The sequence below is a fragment of the Cydia pomonella genome, chromosome 11, assembly GCF_033807575.1.
Source record: "Cydia pomonella isolate Wapato2018A chromosome 11, ilCydPomo1, whole genome shotgun sequence".
NCBI classification, from domain to species: domain Eukaryota; kingdom Metazoa; phylum Arthropoda; class Insecta; order Lepidoptera; family Tortricidae; genus Cydia; species Cydia pomonella.
Genome location: NC_084713.1, coordinates 11,102,354 through 11,127,303, shown reverse-complemented (window position 1 = coordinate 11,127,303; position 24,950 = coordinate 11,102,354). Strand labels below are relative to the sequence as shown.

The following is a 24,950-nucleotide window of genomic DNA, read 5'->3' as shown; positions in this document are numbered from 1 at the left end:
GATTATTTCCCAATATATTCACTTTATCAAAACATGGTTGTTGATAACCCGTATTCGTTTTAAAAAACCTATCCAACGATACCCCACATCATTGGGTTAAAGTGAAAAAAAAAAGCCGGAAAAATGCGAGTCGGACTCGCACACCGAGGGTTGTCCTTCTGAATGCCTAACAACGTTTGGCCTAAAATCACTTGGCCTAACTGCTATGGACTAATGATCACTTGGCATAACAGTCACTTGGCGCAATGATAATTTTGCATAATGTATTGTTTTACCTAAATGTTATGTTTTCTAAGCATTTTTGTCCTAATGGTGAGTATCCCTAATGGTTTGTTGCATATTACATGAAATCCCTATTATAGTGTGAACTATAATGTGATGCCCGAACTGTTTTGGCCTAATGGGTACTGCTCTAATTATCAGTTGTCATCATATTATTTTCCATATATGCAGTAATGAACTCGCAAACGAGGTGCGAATTCTGCCTTAATTGTTGGCGCTTGTAAAATTGTCGGTGTTGGGAGTGTTGGGATTGGGACGGTGAAAATTTAACGGTAGGTTAGGTTCGTTAGGTATCTTTAAACGGCCGAAGGCCAAACGGCACAGAATAGGAGCCCCGCGCAAGCGGGGCTCCGTCGATATTGCTAACTGTACGCAATTTGGGTGATTAGTGATTATTACCAAAACGTATTATAATTAGGCCATGATAAGGTATAGGCATAAAGATGGTTAGGACATATGATTTTTAGGATTTTTAATGATTAGCCGCAATGATTGTTATGCTATGTAACATATGTTACGATTGTGGTAAGTGTCATTAGGGAAAAACAAATTAGGGCAAAACGAAATCGGCCATTGTGGAATAGGGCAACCACAATTCGGCCATACGAGTGTTAGGGCAAGTGATGGTTATGCCAAATAATGTTAGGCAATGATAATTTAGGCCAAAAAACTTTAGGCATTCCGATATAGATCCCCCACCGTGGGATCCGTACTTCTTCGTATTTTTTGTTATAGCGCAACAGAAATATTATACATCATCTGTGAAAATTTGAACTAACTATCATGGTTCATGAGATACAGCCTGGCGACAGACAGAGAGACGGATGGACGGACGGGCAGCGGAGTCTTAGTAATAGGGTTATTTTGAATGGAGAATATCCTAAAAAAAATTTCTAGTGTTTATTTTACCGTTGTGACGTCATGCACGATTTATGTATCCATGCCAAACTGTAGCTTTCTAGCGCTAACGATTGCGGAGCAAAGCCGCAGATGGACAAACGGACATGGCGAAACTATAAGGGTTCCTAATAGTTGTCTACGAAACCCTAAAAATGATGCTGTTATTGATTAGTTGGTTACGGTTCTAATATATCACTGGATCAATCTTGTAGATAATATTGTAGCTTTGGAAACATATAAAATACGTATGAATTTTGAGTGAGTAAACAATAAAACTTTGAACTTTAAGTACGCCACATCAAATATAGATGCGATCTACCTTTGATTATCGAGATTAGATACTTTATAGATTGGAGTTTACCAAAAAGTTCGCACAAGACTAGCGTCACGCCCCCTAACTCATCCACTTGTCGGTCACCATTTGTAAGCCTGTAACGGAACCGACTTAACGCCTTGCGCGATGAAGGCTAATAAAGGCCAGCTGCTTGTTGAGGTTGAAGTTGCGCAATAGCGCGCTTACAGCGCCTGTGTGCATGAATGCGGCGCCACTTGGAAATCATGGGCGGGAAGGGTGCCGTTCCCTCACCACAACAAAACAACGCACCACTTAGCTTGTACCGAGGCGAAGCAATGCTATTCCAAAGTCGATAAGATTCCTAAAAATAATAAGAATAAAATTGCGGCGATGCAGGTCTAGTGTCGAGCTTTTTGGTGGACTGCAACCTTATGTCAACTTACTTCTTACACATTTTTTCGCATACATTTCCATCTTTTGTTAAACAGTGTGCTGCTGACAGAATCTTGTTTTCCGTGATTACAGAACCGCCGCAAAAGCTCATGTAACTGCCTCTACCGATGGGAGTTTTCAGCGATACCTTTAAAATACAGCCATCATTGTCATCGGTAGTATCCTGACACTTATGTTTTACACTAGTGCCTCTGCTGTAGAGTTAGAGTTATGTCTTGTGTCTGTCTTAATTTACATTGCTTAAAACTGAATAAATGTAGGTAGGTATAACAAACGGAGACGCTTTGCTCAGTCGATTATCTGTTTACGTACAGTCTGCATCAAATACGTAGTAACGGGTTACATCTTTATTTCATATTTGTATGGTAACAAAGGTGTTTTACAGTATATATTTGGCTGCTGGCTGTATTATCTATTTTATGCTGACTGTACTACGCCAAGCTTCTGTGGTCAGATAAATTAATTATATTTTTTGCAAGGAAAAAGAAAGAGAAAACTCTTTAAATGTAGGCGTTACAAGCAGTATAATTACAAAGTACTTGTGGCATAATACAGTTAAGTATTATTTTATAAAACCGCAATACATAACATAAGTATGTAGTAGATTATTCTACTTATCATAGTCATAGTATTTATTGATACAATACAAGATTGTATTCTAAATTACACGAAGAAAATACAAGTAATATCACCTCAGTAAATTTTATTTTTAAAGTCTCTACCTGGTAAGGAATCGTGCCTAAGTTTGCAGGTACTCCATTTACAACACGAAATACTATATCTTCACTCTTACTTGTAAACGTTTCTGGTTCTTCGTTATTTATATTATTAGACACTGCGAGCGGCATGAATATATTTACTATGCTGAGTATAGCCAACACTCTGAACATAATTTAAACATTTTACTTATAAAATAGTGTACCAAAACGCCTGATGGTATGATAGTAATCTGTCAATGATCTAATGACATTCTGTCATGAAGATGTGTCGGGTGACGGTACGACCCGTAAATATATCAGATTTGAAGTTCATCTTGTCAACCGTATGGTTGTCCTTTTTTAACAAACGATATTTTTACAAGAGCTAAGAGAGAGATGTGATAGTTGCTGCGACGTCAAAGAGAACAGATGAAGTTGGGCCCTTGGTACGACCCATAGAATAAAGGTACGACCATAGTACGACCGGCACGACATAGATAATAGATGTCAGATCTTGAGTTATATTCAAAGAGTAAAGTATATATAATAATATAGATTAGAATAGTATGGACATATTCGCTATGTGCACGACAGCCACACAACCTAGCATCCGCAAATCTAGGGGAAAACGTCAATTCACTACATCTTATAAAATTACTCCAATACTAAAAACTACTGAACGAATTTGCATAAAACTCTCATCTATCAATAAAGCGATTCTTGAGGTTTACGGGCCGATTCGAAGAATGATTGAGACACAAATAAGATCTTGGAAAGATCTTTAAAAGATCGATAGTTGATCGATAGCTAAACGACATGTCAAAATTGACGTTTATTTCGATTCCGCTGTGATCCTGTGATGAATAAGATCTATCTACGATATTTTCAACGTCAAAGTGACATTGGTTGCCCGAAATCGAGCTGCTTCTGTCAATTATACAACATCATACAAACGATATCTAAATGAGAACTTATCTAGTCCAGAATTTATCGTTATCGTATCTCATTTTTCGAATCGGCCGTTAGATAATATATAACTTGTTAAGGTTTTGTGTAAATTGGTTGAAATATGACAGTTTCGGAAAAAATCACGCTGTCTAGGAGCTTTAATCGAAAACGCTGCCTAATCCGTTTGAGCTATAACAACACAATGTATGGTGGGGTTGTCTCTCTTTCATGGGTCTACAAAAAAGTCCGTGATGTTGAATGTCTATCTTTTAAGGATAACTTACTATACCCATTCTTAATTTCTACAATTGTGGCATTTGCAAAGCTATTTATAAGGATAGAGTATTTAGCACTATCGGATTAGAACCAACCGCGAAATCTCTGGAACAGTCATGAAATTTGGTATGTAAACTTAAAGGCCCCTTTTTCATGCCCATACCATTTGACATTTGGGGAGCTCGAGGTATCGCAGCCATCTTGGAAAATGTGTACCATCCAGGCGAAATTCGCGTTTTAATCAAAATCTAGGTTCTTCGAGTATAGGTTGCTCCAATTATGTACGTACTAGTACGTGATTCAAATTGTCTTATTATTTCTTAATAGGTAATCTCTCTATTAATCATCCCTACTTTCCCCTAGTGAAATGCTTACAATTATTTTATAATATAATGCAAAAAAACAATGTTATACCTATTACTATGACACTGCGATATGAAAGTACTAAACCTACAAAAAACAAACAATAGTCACTAATTTTCTTGCAACTGTTTCAGCATTTTGTAAACCTTAAAGTGCAGATGTCGCTAGAGTTGTCACAGTTGCAATGGTTAAATTCGCGGTGAATAACGGATGGTTAGCTGGCAAAATTGGTAATGCGTTGGACCGGCAATCCAAAATGTGGGTTCGAGTCCCACGTGAGCCAGAGTTGATCACAGTTCATTTTTCATTAAGAATCTTATATTCTGTACCCCTAGTGTAAATATTTTCGACAGCGAAACGTTACGTACGCGTTTGCGTTAAGTGTCATTTTGTATGAGATTTTTGACTTTCCAAAACGTCCCGCTTGGCGCGCTGTTCAAAAACCCATACAAAATGAGACTTTACGCAAACGCGTACGTCACGTTTCGCTATCGACTAAATTTACACTAGGGGCACTGTTTGATTTCAATGTACTCTATGCAAATCTAGCAGTTGTTTAGTTGGAAAGTCAAATAGCATATATTGAAAGTTTGATATAATTTGCGACAGTAAAACAATACAAAACACAGGCGTGGTTATTGTTGCTTCGTTTCAATTGAGGAATCTCCAGTGACTGGGTACTCTTGTGAAGAAGGCGTCGTGACGAAACCCTTTTTTCCGATACCCACACGCCACCCCGACAATTACTCCCTGGCCTCTGTCGTTCGGGTCTCTAGTATTTCTGCACACCAGTGGTCCTCCTGAATCACCCTGCATTAAGAACAAAAGGTCAACTTAACGTTTTATTGATCTTGAAGGACAATTCTATTCGTGGAAACATTCTACAATTGGGGAATTACAAGTTCAGGTATTTCACTAACTAGATTTTTGTATCTGCCTACAAAGCAATATTATTGTTATTTTTTCAAAAATTATGTTTGAAATGCCCGCATTTTATTCTTAAGTCGAGCACGAGAAGTGCCCATTTTTTAACTTATCAATTTAGTAAGTACTGACATTAAAAAAATCACGCAATATTGTTTGCAATTTATTTTTATCATGTCACCTTTCATTAATTTAAAACAAAAAACAGGAAACTCGCCCCGGCAGCAAGTATTTCGTCTGATTAAATGTTTTTTTTCTGACACGCATTGTTAAATACAATAATGATATATTTCATCACTTTTTTTCTGGGTCCTCATCATCAATGTTTCATTATGAACACTAAGTAATATTATAATTTTACCTATTATTATAGTGAAAATATGCATTATGTACATTTGGAATGTTGTTCTTACCTCTAAAATACTCGTTACGTCAGATGCAGTGCATATGAACTTGTTCATGTTTTGTTTATGTATGCGTGAACACCGGTAGCCAGGTATCAACCGCAGGTAAGCCCACAACAGTATGTCGGAACCTCCCTTTAACTAAAAAAAGTTAAACATTGAATTGGCAAAATGAGTGTCTTCAGGCTTGAAAGAGGTGTACATTTGTAGATTAGCTGCGTATAGGTGATATTTACAATGACTGATTTTGTATGTTATGTCTGCGCTGTATAGTAAAAATAAAATAGGGCCCAGTATTGATCCCTGGGGAACACCTCTGGTGACCGTAGATTTATTTGAAACCATAAAGACGCCCTGAGAGTTGCGTAATTCTACCCTTTGAGTGCGCTTGCCAAGATAAGAAGCAAACCAGTTTACTGTTTTAGGGTCAAAACCATAGTATGTTAATTTTGATGGCAATACAGTAACATTGCTTGTATCAAAAGCGCGCGAGTAGTCTAGTAAAACAAGAATTGAGGCTTTTCCGCTATCGTGGGCAGTGAGGATGTCATCCACAACATCGAGAAGGACAGTTGATGTACTATGTTTTTTTCGAAATCCCGATTGATTTGGGGAAAGGATATTTTGTCCTTCAAGGTATTCTAATAGTTGCGTACACACTATTTTCTTTAATATTTTAGTCATAAGAGAAAGAATACTTATAGGATGCACATCTTTGAAATTAGTGGTTGAAGTAACTTTAGGAATAGGTCTTATCACGGCACTTTTCCAGGCTTCGGGGAAAACGTCTGTCTTAATTGGTTTCGAGGGATATGCAGTCATTTCCCGGGGCCTGGGTACCAATAGAGCGTATTATTATATTGATAGCAGTTTCTGTTACTGGCTGAAGTTTAAAGCATGCATCACTGTCTATTGAATTCGAAATATGTTAAATCAGATATTCTAGTTTTGTTTTTGCCGGGAACATCAAGAAAGAAGTGATTTATGCCATTGGGGTCTAATAGATGCTGTGGTATTTCAGAGTGTTTTTATTGAAGTCAGCTATGTTTTTTTAACGTGTTTCCATAAAGAGCGAGGATTTTTTACTTGACATAAAATGTACTCATTTAAATATTCAGACCTCTCACCATATATTGCATCAATTACTACCTTTTTCATGTCTTTATAATATATTTTGTAAGTATCCAGACCGCTCTGTTTGTACTTTGCATATGCTTCGTCTCGTTATGCCATTCGTTTTTTGATGGCATATGTAATCCATGGAAACGAGTGGTTTTTGAATACAATGCGTTTTAAAGGTGCATATCGGTAAAACAAATTTAGCAAAAAGGCGTTAAAAGTAATTACGGACTGATTAACATCGTCTGATAAAACATTTTCCCATTCAATATTAGTAACATCAGAATTAAAACGATCTAGATCTGTGTCTTTGATTGGACGGTAAACTATACAGTTTGTTGGATTTCTAGCCTTAGTTATGTCCAATTTACACGATATAAACGCATGGCTTGGCTTGGCTTTGGGAAATCCTTCTCTTTACTATGCTGAGAACCAATTGATCGACGACCCATCAATTGGAGTAACAATTGATCGGGCTCGCACGTTTAAGAAGCACTGCGAGGATACCAAGCAGAAGGTAGCAGCCAGAAACAACATCCTACGACGAATGACGGGTAGCACATGGAGTGCTCACTCGCACATACTACGCACAACTGGCCTTGCGCTCTGTTACTCGGCGGCAGAATATGCGTGCCCTGTCTGGAAGAACTCTGCTCACGCCCACCAGGTAGATACTGCTCTAAATGAAACCTATCGTCTAATGACTGGGTGTCTAAAACCTACCCCAATCAAGAAACTTTACTGCCTCGCAGGAATAGCTCCACCGGCAGTGAGTAGAGAAGCAGCAACTGCAATAAAACAAAAAAAAACAGCTTCACTATACACGGCAATTGCTGCATACCCACAGTCCAGCTCGGAGAAGTCTAAAATCTAGGAAAAGCTTTGTTACCAACCTACCACTCGACAATCAAACTTCAAAAGGAGCCAGAATCACCGCCTGGAACCAGCGGTACGGTTGCTCGCCAGCTTTTATGACTCCAAACAAACGCTTACCCCCTGGAGGAACTGAAACGTGGAAAACTTGGCGGGCCTTGAACCGTTTACGGGCGGGAGTCGGTCGATCAAAACAAAATCTCATAAAATGGGAAATCTTTCCCGAGAATTCAAGCGCCGAAAGTTCTTGCGGATCATATCAGACGATACAGCACATGACAAGTGTCCTCTATGCCCTGTCACCTGCACTACCGATGATCTCATTAAAGCAACTCCCCGAGGAATACAAGTGGCTAAACATTGGACGAACATAATTTAGGAAATTGGATCATCTTTACACGATAAGAAGAAGAAGAACGCATGGCTACTTAGGTCTGGAATATAATCTACATATATATCGGTAACTTTTACGCTAGAACAAATAACATATACCGATGTTTCGCTATGGTCTGTAAAATGGGTGGATTGATTTATATATTGACTAAGATTATGACAATACAAAAAATCGTTTAATTTTTTAGTATTTGAATGTTGTATTTTTGATATATCTTTATTAAAGTCTTCCATTAGGACAATATGCTCAAAAGAAGAAAAATGAGATACAGAGTCGCTTAAAGCGTTGATAAAAATCTCTGGATTTTGCCACGGCGGCCTGTATGCGGTGCCAATAGCTAGCTTAACCCCATTAACAGTGTTACTTGGCCACATTTGTTCAATAGAGGGCGCCATCGGGTGCGCGAGCAGGCGCGCATTCATGCCACGCTTGAGGTAGAAACCGACGCCGCTGCCGCGCGTGCATCCTCGCCTTCCCGAAGCCACGTCTCATTAATAGCTATGATATCTACTGAATGACGTTCCATAGCTACTAAAAATTCGTCATGGCGTGTGCTATGGCCCCGACGGAAGACCAGCGCTAGCCCAGCCAGGCTAGCACCATGTTGAGTCGGGACCATTTCGTGGCTTATATGTTATGTTATGTTACTTGTTGTTTTCTTTTTTATTTTGCCACGAATAAACGCTCTCTATTCTATTCTATTCTCTATTCTAAGTGAACCTGATTTAACAATCCTATAGAGAGTAACGATTTTTTTTATAAATTTAAATTGTATGGTATATGCGACGCTTAGTTGTACATACTTGTTGTTCGTACTATAAATGTTAAGCATAGTAACATGACGCCAGTCTAATACGATATGAAGGACTAACACTATTAAACTTTAAGTAGATCGTATTCAGTACGCAAGCGGTAGCGAGAAGTTCCATCTTCTTTGCGAGCAAAAATCGCTCCATCACGTGTCTACACGTACTTCTAAATGAAATGAACCGAATGAAATGATTATTTTTAAATACTCGTTTCGTCGTGTCGTTAACTTACTCGTTTATTTATCCTTCCCCAGCCTGATGCAAGGCACTCCATAGATCCGTATTCTATATTACGCGAGGCAAGAGGCAGAGGCTGTACATATGCGTTAAACACAAATGGAAAATCTATATACTGTAAAAAAACATAAGCTCATGCAAACTTTTAGTATGGATGTAAACTTACGGCCCGATTCGACCTTCAAGATACGTCAAAATCGTATGACGAAACGTTACTTTTGACACTGACATATCGGATCCATATCGTATCTAGACCTGATATTTGACGTATCTTTAAGTTCGAATCGGGCTGTTAGTATTTTATTGCAATTTTAACCGGATGAAATTACTTATAATTTCTATGCTCTGATTGGTTGATAATCGGCCAATCCACGCGTACAAAGCCTTTGACTGGTTCAGAAGGAAATGTATGACGATGCATTTAATTTTATTAATATTAAGAACGGCAATTCTTCATATTATTACAAGTCATCTTATTCATAACAATATAACGTCCGCTAAAGTCGCAAACCTCGTAACTCCATTTTTTTTAAATCATGTTTTGATTGTTTTTGATAGCACTATTCTAAATGGCAAAACTATAAAATAGGTCCCAAGAAAAAACCGTTTATATTTTAAAATCAAATCTCCCGCTGCTCAGTACCTACTCGTAGAGTTGACCATAGCATTTGGATATACGAGGTTTGCTTCTCATTATTCATTCTCTAGCAGTATACCTAAACATTCTAAACTCACGACCAAGTTGTTTAAGCACTATCACAGAAAGATAAGTATATAAGAGGATAAGGATTAAGAGGATATTCCAAGACAAAAGAGATCAAAAATAAAGAAAAAAAGCGATTAGGAAAATAATAAATAAAAATAATTGCGGGAAAAGGGTCAACAATACTAGGGGGCAAAAGGGAGGTGATGTATGAATTTATAGTAATAGCAAAGCGGAAAAAAGGAACACTAAAACCTCGGCGCTAATGTAAATTAAGTTGTAAACTCACAAATTTTAAGTATTTTTATTATTTTACAAGTCTGCAATAAATTGTTCGGATTAAAAGATTTTCGTCAATTTTTTATAGCATAACTCCTAACTCCCATGTTTCCCAAACAATAGCTTTACAATTTTCTTAAGAATAACTCGTAACACCATATTTTCTGAGTTTAGATTAGACGATGTGACGGCTATACTTAACATTATGTAAAAAAAAACCGAGTAAGTCTTCATACAAAATTTTTGGTAATGAAGATTTGCGACTTTAGCCGACGATAAGCCGCTTTCAAACGTTTCCACATTGCTTTATACAAAAAATCCTTTGAAAATTATTGTAAAACTATATATAAGCGGAGTTTGATGATGATTTTTGTAACTTTTTTATTGCGCAGTTTGGTGGATTAGTAAATCGAAAATTGTTCAAAATAATTTTTGAGTTAACCTACCTACACCTAAAGAATAAAAGCAAAGCAATGTAAATCGTCTAGTACTGGCCAACATTAAATGAGAGTTATGGAAGTAAATCAGACAAAAGCAAGCGAATGATGATGACATTTATTACCTATAGAATAAATTTAATATGAAAATTTATAAAATAGCTCAAGAAAATTAATAAAATAAGGAGAAATAGTGCAAAAAAAGAATAATAGAATAGTGTTGTGTAGTGTGAATAGTGAGAAATAGTCTGGTGTAGTTTTGAAAATTGGTATACATAGTTATACCTTGTGGTCGGTCTCCAGATAAACATACTAAAAGTCCTCGAGGGTGGGGGTTGTGCTGAGTACAATATAAGTACTTCGGACAAAAGTCTTAATATAAAATTTCCTACTAACTTGGTTATGTTTATTTTCACTCTACGATCAATAGTTTAGGAGCTACAGGATGTTTAACGTGACAAAGAGATAAATAATAGACGATTTAAGAAAACGTTGTCTTTTCGTAATTGTTCATCGTAACTCACATTTTTAGTTGAGAGTAAGCAAGCTTAGTTACCTTCTGAACAAAAACAAAAGCGGCCAAGTGCGAGTCGGACTAGCCCATGAAGGGTTCCGTACCATTTATGATGTATTAAAAAAAACTACTTACTAGATCTCGTTCAAACCAATTTTCGGTGGAAGTTTTCATGGTAATGTACATCATATATTTGATTTATTTTTCTATTTTTGTGTAAAAATCTTAATGCGGTTCATAGAATACATCTACTTACCAAGTTTTAACAGTATAGTTCTTATAGTTTCGGAAAAAAGTGGCTGTGACATACGGACGGACAGACAGACAAACATGACGAATCCATAAGGCTTCCGTTTTTTGCCATTTGGCTACGGAACCCTAAAAATGGCCAAGAGCATGTCGGGCCATGCTCAGTGTAGGGTTCCGTAGTTACCGGTCCGTCAAAATAGAGTTTTTGCAAAAATCAAAAACGGCTACACCGTTCAGGTTTGCTGTAGTTTTCCTTAAAAGTCTTTACTAAGCTTTACTTTCACGATTTTTTTGATAATTTTTGGACCCATGGTTCAGTGGTGGTCAAAAGTGGTCATTGAAGACCCTTATTAGTTTTAAAGGCCTATCCAACGACACTCCACACTAAAGGATTGAACTGAGAAAGAAAATCATCCCCATTTCTATCCATTTAAAGAAATCTCTTCTGGTTTTTATTTTACGTTTTTGTTGGGGTAACTGATTTATGTATTTGTGCTAAATTTCAGCTCTCTAGCACTAAAGATCATGCAGAAAAACCGCGGATAGACAGACAGACAGACATGGCGAAACTATAAGGGTTCTTAGTTGACTATGGAACCCTAAAAATGCCGACAAAACCCTCGAGGACTTTTAGTATGTTCATCTGGACACCAAAAGGTATATTGTACCAATTTACAAAACTACACGAATTATTTCCCCTGATTGCCCATTTTCTTGAGCTAAAAGAAAATTTGTTTATGATCAAATTGGTTCTTTTATCATAATAATTTAGTCACTTACTGCTACGGATATGTCGTTTTTAGGAAACCAGTAACCATTCGGTACAGTGACATATGTCATTCTTCTCCACTGCTCAGTACCTTGATCGTCTCTTTGGTATCTTGCACGGTTGCGTAGGGTCCCCGCCACGACAAACAACTTCATTAAGCTTCTTATTTTATATCTGTACCAATAAATAATTTCTCTTGTCTCTCATTCAGATTTTTGAGCGAATTGAAAATAATGTTTGTTATCGGGCTGGACTCACAAATCTGATTTTTTTTTCTCTAAGGTGATGCTGTTATTGTTTAGTTTGGTTCAATTCTAAATATGTAAATCACTGGATCAAGCTTGTACCTTTACCAAAGTCTCTAGTTTAGAGTTTAGTATTGTACCTTTGGCAACGTATAAAATGTGTTTGAACGTTTGAGTTTTGAGTAGTTGCCAATACAATAAAACCTCGAGCTTTAAAATACGCCGCGTCAAGTATAGATGCGATCAATCTTTGATTTTTGAGATCATATCTGTAAGTACTTTATAGGTTAAGCATAGCAAAAATCACCAGACTAGCGCCACGCCACCTTACTCATTTACTTGACTTCAACTATTAGTCGTCAACCATACGTAAGCACGTAACGGAACCGACTTTACGCCTTGCAGATGTAAGTTACTGTGTTTTAAATTAAATTTTTTGTGTTGCTTGACATCACGTGACAGCGGCTCCACTTGGAATTTGCCGTTCCCGCAACGCCGGCGCTGGCGGTTACCGCGAGTTATCAACGCACCGCTTGGCTTGTACCTAGGCGAGGCAATGCTGTTCCCATGCTGATAACTTCATGTTATAAAGTACGGGCGGGGACCGTATGATCTACTAAGTAGGCAGACGCACTTTCGGCCATTTGGCAGCTGGCAGACGAGTGGTTTTTGAAGGTACATATAAATTCCTATCTGTTGCCACCAGTCTCATCTTTGTATCAGATGACGTAAATTTCACTTTTTTTTTGTAAACGGAAGTGGTGCTTCTTTCGTGTTTTCGGCCAATTCTAATTTTTTCAAACTTAGCATCACTTTTATGGACGTCCGCCATGGGACTTATCCTTGTGTCAGATGACGTAGTAGATCATACGGTCCCCGCCCGTACTATTATAGTATCTGGGCGCACGGTAGTGCCCCGCCAAGACGAGCCAAGCGAAGCGCACGGGCACTACCTACCTTTTCTCGAAGCACTTCGTCGTTTTTTTTTAACCTTGGGTTTGGATTATCCTAGATAAACAAAATTATTGGGATATGATGTCAATAGTGGACCTATTAAACATAAAGCGTTTAAATTCCATAGCTCTTATAGTTTAGATTTTATTGATATCTAAAAAAAACGATTTAGTCACTGATCCACTCACTCATTCACTGATGATAATCAAAACTCCTAGGATAGTTTATAAAGTCCTAGAAAGCTTAAATTTGGTACGTAAGCTAGTATTAATACACAAACAAGAAAAAATTCTTAATTTTTGATTTTTACCTTTTAAACTAAGGATGAATTTTTTTATGAGGGTTCCGCAAATTTTGATGCTAGAAGTCTGAAAATATAATATTCTTAATATATAATAGTCTTGTTATAAATAATAAAATATATATTTCAGGACTTTTAGAAGATCATCCCCCACGGGTCGACTTGAGCTGGAGCGAAGTCAGAAGGCGAGCTGAAGATTGGAAGGCGTAGCGTGAGCTTGTGAAGGCCCTTTGCACCTCTGGGGTACTTTAGGACAATAACAATAACAACTTACAAAAAGAAGTGTAATCCCACCAAAAACATTTTCATGCAAAATGTTGCCAAGACGAAACCATGAGGCTCGCACTATCAAAAAGTTGACTCAAAAGCTTTTAACTCTATAAGCCCTATGTAACCGCCAGAGGACACCCTGGAGTCAGCTCTCAGCGATAACTCAGTTTAATATTTATTTACGGAGCCTGCTGGTTCGGAAATCCAATTCCTCCCACGGTGGGACGTAGTTGGAGCGTCAAACAAACACCACTTAATTAGATTCCTATTTATTTAGCACTAGCACACACTTAGTCTAGACCTTAGGCACCAAACTTAAGCACTAAACACTAACACTATAGGCACTTTCACTATAACGTTATTCTAGTACTTACTAAGGTAAAATAACTAAGCGGTCCACGTAACTAGCACTAAAACCACTATTACCACTAATACTGATCACAACTTTAGGGCACTTTCACTTTTTCCTCACTTTTCCTTTTTGTTTTCCGATCGCTTGAACTGAACTGAACTGACTGTACTAACTCACTGTCCGCAGGCCGTATCTCGCCTGCTTATATAGGGCGAATACGAGGTCTCGAAAGTAACTCCAGATAATTCGAGAACGGCCTCGTTACGTGGACTTCTCTTTCTTGTGCTATCTCTTTCTCGCATTGGGCGTAGAACTTTCCCCGTATTTAACCACCTTTTCGGGTTTATCTCGGGAACCCTGAGGTTTTCAGTGATGAACCGTACCTTTTTAGAAAGCATTTACGAAGATCTACCCTATTATACCAGTTTCAGCTGAAAATATTCATGAATATAAGAATTATCTTCATCGATAGTTCAACTCCATACAAAAATAACTTTAAGTCTTAATATCTCGATAATTCTAGGCCCAATGCTTACAATGTTTGTGTCTACGGATAGCTAATCCTATGTTCTATCTATACAGGTCACTACGATCCCTGGGGAAAGCCTAACTTGGGAGAAATCAGGTGAAATTGGGTCGCCTCGACCCGAACATATAAATACCGCGCACCGAGGTCCGCGCCGCTCAGTACGCTTCCGGCTTCCGCAGCGATCGCACCGGCCGCTCACCCGCGGTGATGACGTCACGTAACAAGCTGACACAAAACGCTATTTTCATAGCGACCACAATTTTATCCTGTTTCTAGTCAATCGACCGACAAGTCAATCATACAAAGTGTGTTTGTGTCAACTTATTCCTATCCTATAGCTAGGCACCCTATAGCTATTTTATTTAGTTTTACGCGTTAGGCAATTCTTTCCGGCCCGGGTCTGTACCGTCCGAGCATTCGTCTCGGCAGGGGTCCATGCTGTCCGTAACAGTCTGCCCCCGCTGACGCTCCTGCGACTGCTCCTGTTGCAACGGTAGGACAGCCAACTTTGTGACGGGCCTCCGGAACACGCCTCCTCGGGTTTGCACGTCAGCCGATCGTATTCCACCATCCGGTCCTGGGTACACCTGGGTGACGATGCCGCGTGGCCACACATTGCGCGGCAGATTTCCGTCCACTATTATTACATAGTCGCCCTTCTGGATTGGCCTGACCCTGTTATTTGATGATTGGCGTGGTGCGAGTGTTGGCAGGTACTCCCGTATCCATCTTCGCCAGAAGTGGTCGGCCAAAGCTTGGCTGGCCCGCCAAGTCCTGCGGTCCGCTTCCTCGCACGGTCCGGTCGATGGAGCTCCCGTTGAGCCTCCCAGGAGAAAATGAGCCGGTGTCAACGCTTCCTCATCCCTCGGGTCCACTGAAACATGGGTCAGTGGCCGTGCGTTGACAGTATTTTCTGCCTCTGCCAATATGGTCAGCAACAATTCTTCTTTGGGTGCCTTTGTGTGTAATGTTGCTGTTAGGGCGTTCTTTACGGAGCGTACTAATCTTTCCCAAGCTCCGCCTTGGTTAGGTGCACCGGGTGGAATAAACTTCCATGTGACGTTGTGTTGTACGCCGAACTCTCGAAGTGCTGGTAACCACTCCTTGTAGGCGTTGCGTAGTTCGACGTCCGCTCCCCTGAAGTTCGTTGCATTGTCGCTGTAAATGACTGCGGGCCATCCTCGTCGTGCCGCTAGTCGCCTGAGAGCCATTATCGCCGAGTCCGTTGAGAGACTATGGACGATCTCCAGATGTATGGCTCGCGTCGTTAAGCATGTAAACAATGCAACCCATCTTTTTTCATGCCTTCGTCCGATGGTCACTGTTAATGGTCCAAATAAATCCACTGCCGTGTTCGTGAATGGCCTCTTGTACGGCTGGATTCTAGCCAGCGGTAAGTCTCCCATTGCTGGCACCTTTGGTTGCGCTCTCCTTAACACGCATAGGCGGCACTTGCCAGCCACCATGCGCACCGTTGGCCGTAGGTGAATGATCCAGTAGAGCTGTCGTAGATCATTCACAACTCGTTCATTATTTGCATGTCCAGCTTCCTTATGCGCGCGTTCAATTAATAATCTAATTATTTGATGCCTCCCGTCCAATATGATTGGCTGCTTCTCTAACCCTAGTACTGGCGCTGCGTTGAGCCGTCCTCGCATACGTATCAGTCCGTCTGGGCCTAATACTGGGTCCAATTCATGCAGTCGACTTTTGTGGCTGACTGGTTCGCCCTTAGACAGATTCCGATACTCCTCAGGGAAGCTTGTGCGTTGAGCATATTGGAAAAGTAGATGCTCCGCCTTCTTCCTATGTATGACCTGCAGTGGTTGTCGTTGTCGGTTCCTGAGACAATCGAGAAATTGGAAGACTCGTGCCGTTGCGTTCACCAAACGATTATAGTCCGAGAATCGCTCGATGTCTGGAATCGGCTCCTTGTTGACTTTTGGCTCCTCATGAGCAGCACAGGCAACCTCCTCATACTCGGGAAGGTCTTCTTCAATATTTGCCTTGACGTTTTCCTGTGGCCATTCTTCCTCAGGGCGCTTAAGAAAGTCTGGTCCTTGGTACCATCGGCTTTCGAAGGTCACTTGTCGATCTTTATCCGGGCGGGTAGCTTCATCCGCCGGATTTTCTTTTGTGGGAACCCAGCGCCATTGTTTTGGTATTGTCAGTTCCGCTATTTCACCTAAGCGGTTGGCTACATAGGCGCTGTATCGTTTTGCGTCGTTGCGGACCCAGTGTAGCACCGTCCTTGAGTCTGTCCACATGATGACCTGATCTGGTGTCAGACGGTGCTCCTCCCGGATGGTCTGCTGTAGCCTTGACCCGATGAGCGCCGACTGAAGTTCCATGCGTGGTATGCTGAGTTGCCTCGTTGGCCCAACCTTACTTTTTGCCGCGATTAGGCTCACTTGGGCCTCCCCGCCATTTGAGGCTACTCGCCAGTACGCCACGCATGCGTATGCTTTGGTGCTGGCGTCCACGAACACGTGTAGTTCCCTTCTCGCCACTGCCCCCGTTGAAAGATAGCATCTTGGTATCCTGAGCTTCGCGACGCTATCCAGAGCTCGCAGCCAGGCCTCAAAGTCACGCTTATCCTCTTCTGGCAGTGGAGAGTCCCAGTCCAGCTTCTTGGCCCACAGATTTTGCAGCTGAACTTTTGCTGTTATAGTATAGTGGCTTAACAGCCCAAGTGGGTCATATACTGACATCACGGCCGATAACATTTGCCTCTTCGTAGGCGTCTGTATCATTTCCTTCACTTCGGCCGGTACCCTTATCATTGTTGTGTTGAAACCCAACTGGTCGGTTTCAGGGTTCCAGTACATCCCGAGGATCTTATTTTCCTTGCCTTTGCCGAGCTGTGCCGGTGTACTTGCGTGTAACTCCGTCGGGATCTGCTGGAGTAGCTTCACACTGTTTGAAGTCCACCCTCGTAACTGGAACCCTCCCTTGGCGTGAGACGACGCAACTTGCGTAGCACGATGTAAGAGTTCCTTCTCATCCGGGTAGCTGGCTACGTAATCGTCCATGTAATGATTACGTGTGATGTCTTCCACAGCATCCGGGAACTCATCAGCGTTGTCCATAGCGTTTCTATTTCTGACGCTATGGGCCAGGAATGGTGAGCTTGCTGCACCAAAAAGCATGCTCGTCATTTTGTAAAATTGCGGATTCCCTGTCCGGCGGTCCCCTCTCCAAAAGAACATTTGTGACGGTTGATCCTCGGCCCTCATTTTTACTTGGAGGAACATTTCCTGTAGATCCGCCACAACTGCAAATTGCCCTTCGCGGAACCGAAAGAGAATCCCTATAATTGACTGTAGTAGATCCGGTCCTTCTAAAAGAAAATCGTTTAGGCATTTCCCTTGAACGCGACACGCAGCGTCGAAGACTAGCCTTATCTTTCCCGGTTTATTCGGATTAGTTACCGCAAAATGCGGCAACACCCACGCTATCTTGCTATCTGGCGGCTCCTGCAGTGGCTCGGCGTACTTTTTCTTTAATAAATTATCAATTTGTTCCTTGTAACTCTCAGCGAATGCCGGATCCCGATCCATCTTTCTCTCGATACTCCTTAACCGACACATTGCAGTTTGTATGGTCGGTGGCATTCGTGGTTCGTCGTCCCGCCATAGCTGACCTACTTCATAGCGTGGTCCATTGTCGTTGATTTTCTTTATTGTTCTGTCCAAAATATCCATGGCCCTTTGGACTTGCGGATCCACCTTTGTAACGTTTTTTATTCCCAGCGAATCTATGTTGAAATAATCTCGTAGCATGGAGTCTAGGTTCTCATCCCTCTCGCGGCAGTGCAGCATCAGGTGTTCCTCGCCCTCCTTGGGAATAACCAGCCGTGGTTTTCCCCCGAAGATCACCCAGCCAAGCCCAGTTAGCACTGCCGCTGGCTCGTCCAGACCCCTGACGATTGCTTCCTGTGGTAGTAGCACAGGCCATTGGTCGATGCCGATAAGCAATTTAGGTATAGCCTCTTCATAGCACGCAGTCGGTATATTTTTGAAGTGTTCCAGTTCCATGATTTTCTTATTCATCCGTTGCGTGCGTAGGCCTATACGTCGTACCGTCGTGAAGACGAGATCGTATGCGGTTTCCAAGCCCTTTCCGCATACGCGCACCTTCACCTGTCTGCTTATTTCAGGCTCTGCTTCCATATTGCTTACGCCTGCGAGACATAGCGGCGTGGCAGGTCCCGTAGCTCCTACGGTGTCCGCTACGTCTGTCTGAATCAGGCTTATAGTGCACCCGTCGTCCAACATAGCGTAGGTGTCCACCTTCCCCTTAGGACCCTCTACGGTGACGGGAACCATTTTGAGGAACACCGTGGTTGTGTTATTCACATACTCCGTAGTGTTCGTAACAGTGTCCGGCTCTTGTGCTATAACCGCCGGCGTATGTCCGGACCCTAGGCTGGCGGTGGGCTGCAAAGAGGGTGCGGCCGCGCGGGACACTGGTGGCGGCCGGCGTTCACGCGTCACTTCCTGCGCCTTTCCCTCGTGCAGCAACTTATGATGCCTAAAAGTGCATCCGTCGATTCCACAAGGTTTGTCATGGCACTTAGTCTTTCTATGCTTGCTGTTTAGGCATCTGAAGCATATTGTGTTACTCCTGGCCCAGTCCCATCTAGCTCCTATGTCCATGGCCAAGATCCGCTTGCACTCCGGGGTTCTGTGGCCACCGCCGCAACATAGGCAGGGTACACGCCGCGCCTCGGCGTTACCCGTCGTGTATGCCTGCTCGGCGTGGTACTGCGCCCGCTGTGGACGTCTACTTCCCTGGACTTGTTGGCTCGTCGTTGATGGGCGGGCAGTTTCCTTCGCTGCCGTTTCCCTCCTCTTCATATTGCTTGTAGGTAGCCGAGCGTGTGAGAACTCTAACTCGGCGTCGCTTTCCTCGATGAGAAAATCCGCCATGAGCATAAGCTCACATTTACCATTCTTTATATTTTCTTGGGCATATGCACACCATCTGCTTCGTAAGTGGGGACTCAGACGATCGGTTATTTCTCTTACCAACAAAGGATTGTTACTGTAATTTTTACTATCCAGTTCACACAAGGTGCTTACTATATTGACGACTTTTGTAGCAAAGTTATTTAAATCTATGGCACTAGGACCCACAGGCGGCAGACGTTTAAGCTCTTCTAGCGCTTTATCGACTAAAAGGTCAATCCTTCCAAAGTTCTTTTTCAACAATTTCATTATTAAATCTGGCTTTGTCGACGTTGATAATAGATGTTGCACGCATTGGCGTGCATCCCCACGTAAACAATTTCGAAGCCTTGCCATGATTTCGAATGCACTAAAATTGTAGCGTCGAGTTGACTCGCTGTAGGCATTATAAAATAATAACCACTCGTTCGGGTTGCCCGAGAAAGGTGGCAGCTCGTAGCATTGTTTTGGCGGCGTTGTGCGTACGGCGTCCCTTAATTGGTCGGCGAGCCTATTAAATGCAGTAGCCGCGTCACTCGGCGGCGGCTCTACCGACGACCTTAGTTTAGTATGAGGAGTGAACGGCGTTGACGCGAAGTAATCCCTTTGTGGTTCAGTTCGTGACTCCATGTACTCGTTGCGTGGTCGCGACGGCCCCATCTCTGGCTCTAAGGGCGACGGCGCACGGTACTCGTATTGTGATCGTCGCGGCGGCTCTACCGGTGACGGCGCCCGATATTCATTGCGCGGTCTGCGCGGCGGCGATCTATCCCCTTTCCGTGGCTGGCGCGGCGGCGATCGGTACTCAGCTCGCGGCCCGCGCGGCGGCGATCGGGCGCGCTCGGCCCGTGTCGGCACGGGTAGCGTCTCTACGCGAACGCGAGGCGGGTCGTCGTGGGGGCGATGCGGCGTCTCGACGATCTCTCCAATGTCATTAAGCCACTCGCTGACTCGGCTCTCGGGTTCGGCTCGTACTCGTCGCTTGGGGCTACTCCCGCGTGATGATGCCACGGAGGTGTCCGAAAGTGACCCATATTCGTTAACCACGACGTTAAGACGGTGCTTATATTCTATGTCAAGCATCTCGCGTTCCAGAGCGAGCTCCCTGAGCTTCAGTTCCAGTTTCTTTTTTTCTTTTATATATTGAAGCTCTTTTATTTTGCTTGAACATAGACTGCTGATGTGTGAACCCCTTGATGATGCAGATTTGACCGACGACCCTTCATTCCGTGCGTTTTTCTTAGGCGAGGGTGCTGGAGGTAGGGGTGTGGTGCGCGGAGGTTCTTGCCTCTCCTCCGCCGCCCTACTCTCCCCCTCGGAAATGGGCGACATTCTCCTTGACTGCGCGCTCAACTGTTCGCGCTCGGCGCGGCGTCGCTCAATCCGCCGTTGATTAAACCGCTCGATCACAGACGGTGAACGCGGAGGCCCCTTGTGGACAGTTATCTTCACGGCCTTTGTCAGTGGTACCTCGGCCTTAGCCTTCCCTAGTACCGGCGGCGAAGATTTGGAACCCGCCTCTGCTTCCTCGTCGATGGCCTTTGACCCGGTGCCCTCGACGTCCTCGCGGTGTTCCCCCCTAGATGGAGGGCTAGCCGTCGACTCCCTTCCGGTAGCCGTCGTTAACGGCCTCCCGGTGCGCTGGCTAGACCCTCCCGACGTGTCCGTTGCCCGCTCCGCGACCTCTGATACGCGACCCGTGGTATCCGTGGAGGTCGTACGTTCCCGCTCGTTCCTGGTGCGGTCCGACTGCGATCTTGTTGTAACTCCCATTTTCGAGTTACTTCCCGACATTATTAACACTTCACAACACAGTTCACAACACAGTTCACTGCACGGTTCGTCAGTCACACACAATATTCACACAACACAGTTTCCACTGTTCAGTATTAGTCCAATAAGAATCTAATTAGACACTCACTGTACTCACTGAAACTTACTAGGTCCCACTGAATTTCAGGATCCGGTTCGAAGGACCAAAAACTGTAACCGCCAGAGGACACCCTGGAGTCAGCTCTCAGCGATAACTCAGTTTAATATTTATTTACGGAGCCTGCTGGTTCGGAAATCCAATTCCTCCCACGGTGGGACGTAGTTGGAGCGTCAAACAAACACCACTTAATTAGACTCTTATTTATTTAGCACTAGCACACACTTAGTCTAGACCTTAGGCACCAAACTTAAGCACTAAAACACTAACACTATAGGCATTTTCACTATAACGTTATTCTAGTACTTACTAAGGTAAAATAACTAAGCGGTCCACGTAACTAGCACTAAAACCACTATTACCACTAATACTGATCACAACTTTAGGGCACTTTCACTTTTTCCTCACTTTTCCTTTTTGTTTTCCGATCGCTTGAACTGAACTGAACTGACTGTACTAACTCACTGTCCGCAGGCCGTATCTCGCCTGCTTATATAGGGCGAATACGAGGTCTCGAAAGTAACTCCAGATAATTCGAGAACGGCCTCGTTACGTGGACTTCTCTTTCTTGTGCTATCTCTTTCTCGCATTGGGCGTAGAACTTTCCCCGTATTTAACCACCTTTTCGGGTTTATCTCGGGAACCCTGAGGTTTTCAGTGATGAACCGTACCTTTTTAGAAAGCATTTACGAAGATCTACCCTATTATACCAGTTTCAGCTGAAAATATTCATGAATATAAGAATTATCTTCATCGATAGTTCAACTCCATACAAAAATAACTTTAAGTCTTAATATCTCGATAATTCTAGGCCCAATGCTTACAATGTTTGTGTCTACGGATAGCTAATCCTATGTTCTATCTATACAGGTCACTACGATCCCTGGGGAAAGCCTAACTTGGGAGAAATCAGGTGAAATTGGGTCGCCTCGACCCGAACATATAAATACCGCGCACCGAGGTCCGCGCCGCTCAGTACGCTTCCGGCTTCCGCAGCGATCGCACCGGCCGCTCACCCGCGGTGATGACGTCACGTAACAAGCTGACACAAAACGCTATTTTCATAGCGACCACAATTTTATCCTGTTTCTAGTCAATCGACCGACAAGTCAATCATACAAAGTGTGTTTGTGTCAACTTATTCCTATCCTATAGCTAGGCACCCTATAGCTATTTTATTTAGTTTTACGCGTTAGGCAATTCTTTCCGGCCCGGGTCTGTACCGTCCGAGCATTCGTCTCGGCAGGGGTCCATGCTGTCCGTAACACCCTATCTTTACAAACTCTACACCTTAGTCAAAATATGTGGCTTGGCCGTTTCGCTCCCATCACATAGGCGTAACGGGAAAAATATATTCACTGTTCATTACTTTTCCGTAATGCAATAGTTCTTGTAGTAACGAAACGGCCAAGCCACACATTTTGACTAATAATAAGATGTGGAGAGTTTGTGAAGTTAGGGCTTGTAGGGTTAAAAGTTTGGCTCTACATGAGATCTGATAACTTTTTGACAGTGCGAGCCTTATGGTTTCGTCTTGGCAACATTTTACATGAAAATGTTTTTAGTTAGATGAACTTTTCTAAAAAGTATGGATAAAATTGAGGCGGCGGCGGCGCTGAGCTAGTGGCGAATTTTTGGTGTACTGCATACTTATATCAACTTACGTCTTACACAATTTATCGCATATATTTCCATCATCTGTGACACAATGCGCCGCTGTCAGAACCTTGTTTACCGCGATCACAGAACCGCCGCAAAAGCTCATGTAATTGTTTCTACCGATGGGTGCTTTCAGCGATACCTTTAAAATACAGCCATCATTGTCATCGGTAGTATCAGGACACTTTGTATACACTAGTGACTCTGTGAGCTGTAGGGATAGACTTATGTCTTGCGTCTGTCTTTGCGTTGCTTAAAACTGATTAAATTTATTAGATACGGAGACGCTTCGCTACAGTCGGTATCGAATACTGACGAATATTTATTGTAACATATATTTAAATAAAAAAACTCTTTTAATTATTATTTTATAAAATCGCAATATGTATTAGATTATTCTACTTATCAAATAATAGTCTATTGATTATAAATACAATTGTATACTCATAAACAATACAAAATTGTGTTTGAAATTACATGAGGGAAATATGAGTAAGGCTTAGAACGCACTGCGATTAATTTCTTGCGTGTTCAGTCTAATGTCTTGTAAGTGCGTGCGCTAATGAAGCATGCCGTACGTCACACTTGCGATTCTGAAACCGCAACAAATTAATCGCAGTATGTTCTAAGCGTAATAAAGGTAAATAAGGACCGATTATCTTGTTAAATGTCGTTTTAAAAGTCTTTACCTGGTAAGGGATCGCACCTAATTTTGCAGGTACTCCGTTAACAATCCGAAACACGATATCTTCATTTTTACTTGTAGACGTTCCTGGATCTTCGGTATTTGTATATTTTGACTCTGCCAGCGGCATGAATAGATTCACTAAGCTCAGTATAGTTAACACTCTGTACATAATTTAAACATTTTATATAATATAATTTCCAAATAAAAGACCTGATGTGTGGAGTGTAGAATAAACTATCAATAATGACATTGTGTCCCAATTCTGTCATATAGACACGTCGGTTGACGGTAAGAAGATTTTACTTTCTACATGTTGATGTCTTTTTTGAAACGTAGGTAAAGAAAACCAAGGCCCCAATGTTGTCTGTTCTCAATACAGAATTGAATACTCAAGCCGTAGCTGTTTTGGTGGTTACACTGTCGTGTATGTGTGCGTAAACATGCTGTGGATGGGACCGGTCAATTTTAATCATGTTATATATCGATAAGCGCTACACAGTGGAACGGAATAGTGATTAATTGAAGCTTAGATATTTACACTAAAAATAAAACATCCTAGACTCAGACCCAGATAAGTTGGCAGCGATGTTGACAGCCCAGACAGTGCATGTGTTATTTTAAACGTCAAAATTCTATGAAATTATGACGTTTAGGTACTTAACACTTGCACAGGCTTGGCTTGGTTATCAAAATCGTTGCCAAATTAGCTTGCTTGGTCTGACTCTAGAAGTGCTAATGGATAATACATATTTTATAATTTATGTATTATTATTTATAATCCGAACTATCCCTTCGTTTCATTATGTGTCGTGACGATAAAATCGTGACTTATAAAGAATCAAAGCGTTATAGTTAAACCTTAGTTTAATTATTACTGTACGAAATGTCGATAGTTTATTATCGATATATTAAGTATGTATTCTTACTTTTAGTATTCGAGCCAGCAACTTGGCAGAAGACGATTAAGATTGTTTTAAGTTCCTTATCCTGTTTTTAGGGTTCAGTACCCAAAGGGTAAAATGGGACCCTATTACTAACACTCCGCTGTCCGTCCGTCTGTCCGTCTTGACAGTTGAAATTTTCACAGCTAACGTATTTCTGTTGCCGCTATAACAAGAAATACTAAAAAGTACGGAACCCTCGGTGG

General features: G+C 42.0%; 1 protein-coding gene across 1 annotated transcript in view; it reads right to left on the bottom strand.

Annotated features, from left to right (window-relative positions):
* Positions 1–23,535, bottom strand: part of LOC133523122 (uncharacterized) — a 32,474-nt gene extending 8,939 nt beyond the window's left edge. The window contains exons 1-7 of the mRNA XM_061858632.1: positions 23,121–23,535; positions 11,938–12,100; positions 8,971–9,090; positions 5,553–5,684; positions 4,890–5,025; positions 3,948–3,957; positions 1,921–2,124 (exon numbers count right to left, since the gene is read on the bottom strand). Coding sequence (XP_061714616.1) covers positions 1,921–2,124; positions 3,948–3,957; positions 4,890–5,025; positions 5,553–5,684; positions 8,971–9,090; positions 11,938–12,100; positions 23,121–23,221 — 866 coding nt within the window. The 5' untranslated portion in view covers positions 23,222–23,535. The remainder of the gene's footprint in view (positions 1–1,920; positions 2,125–3,947; positions 3,958–4,889; positions 5,026–5,552; positions 5,685–8,970; positions 9,091–11,937; positions 12,101–23,120) is intronic.
* Between the last annotated feature and the right edge of the window lie 1,415 nt (positions 23,536–24,950).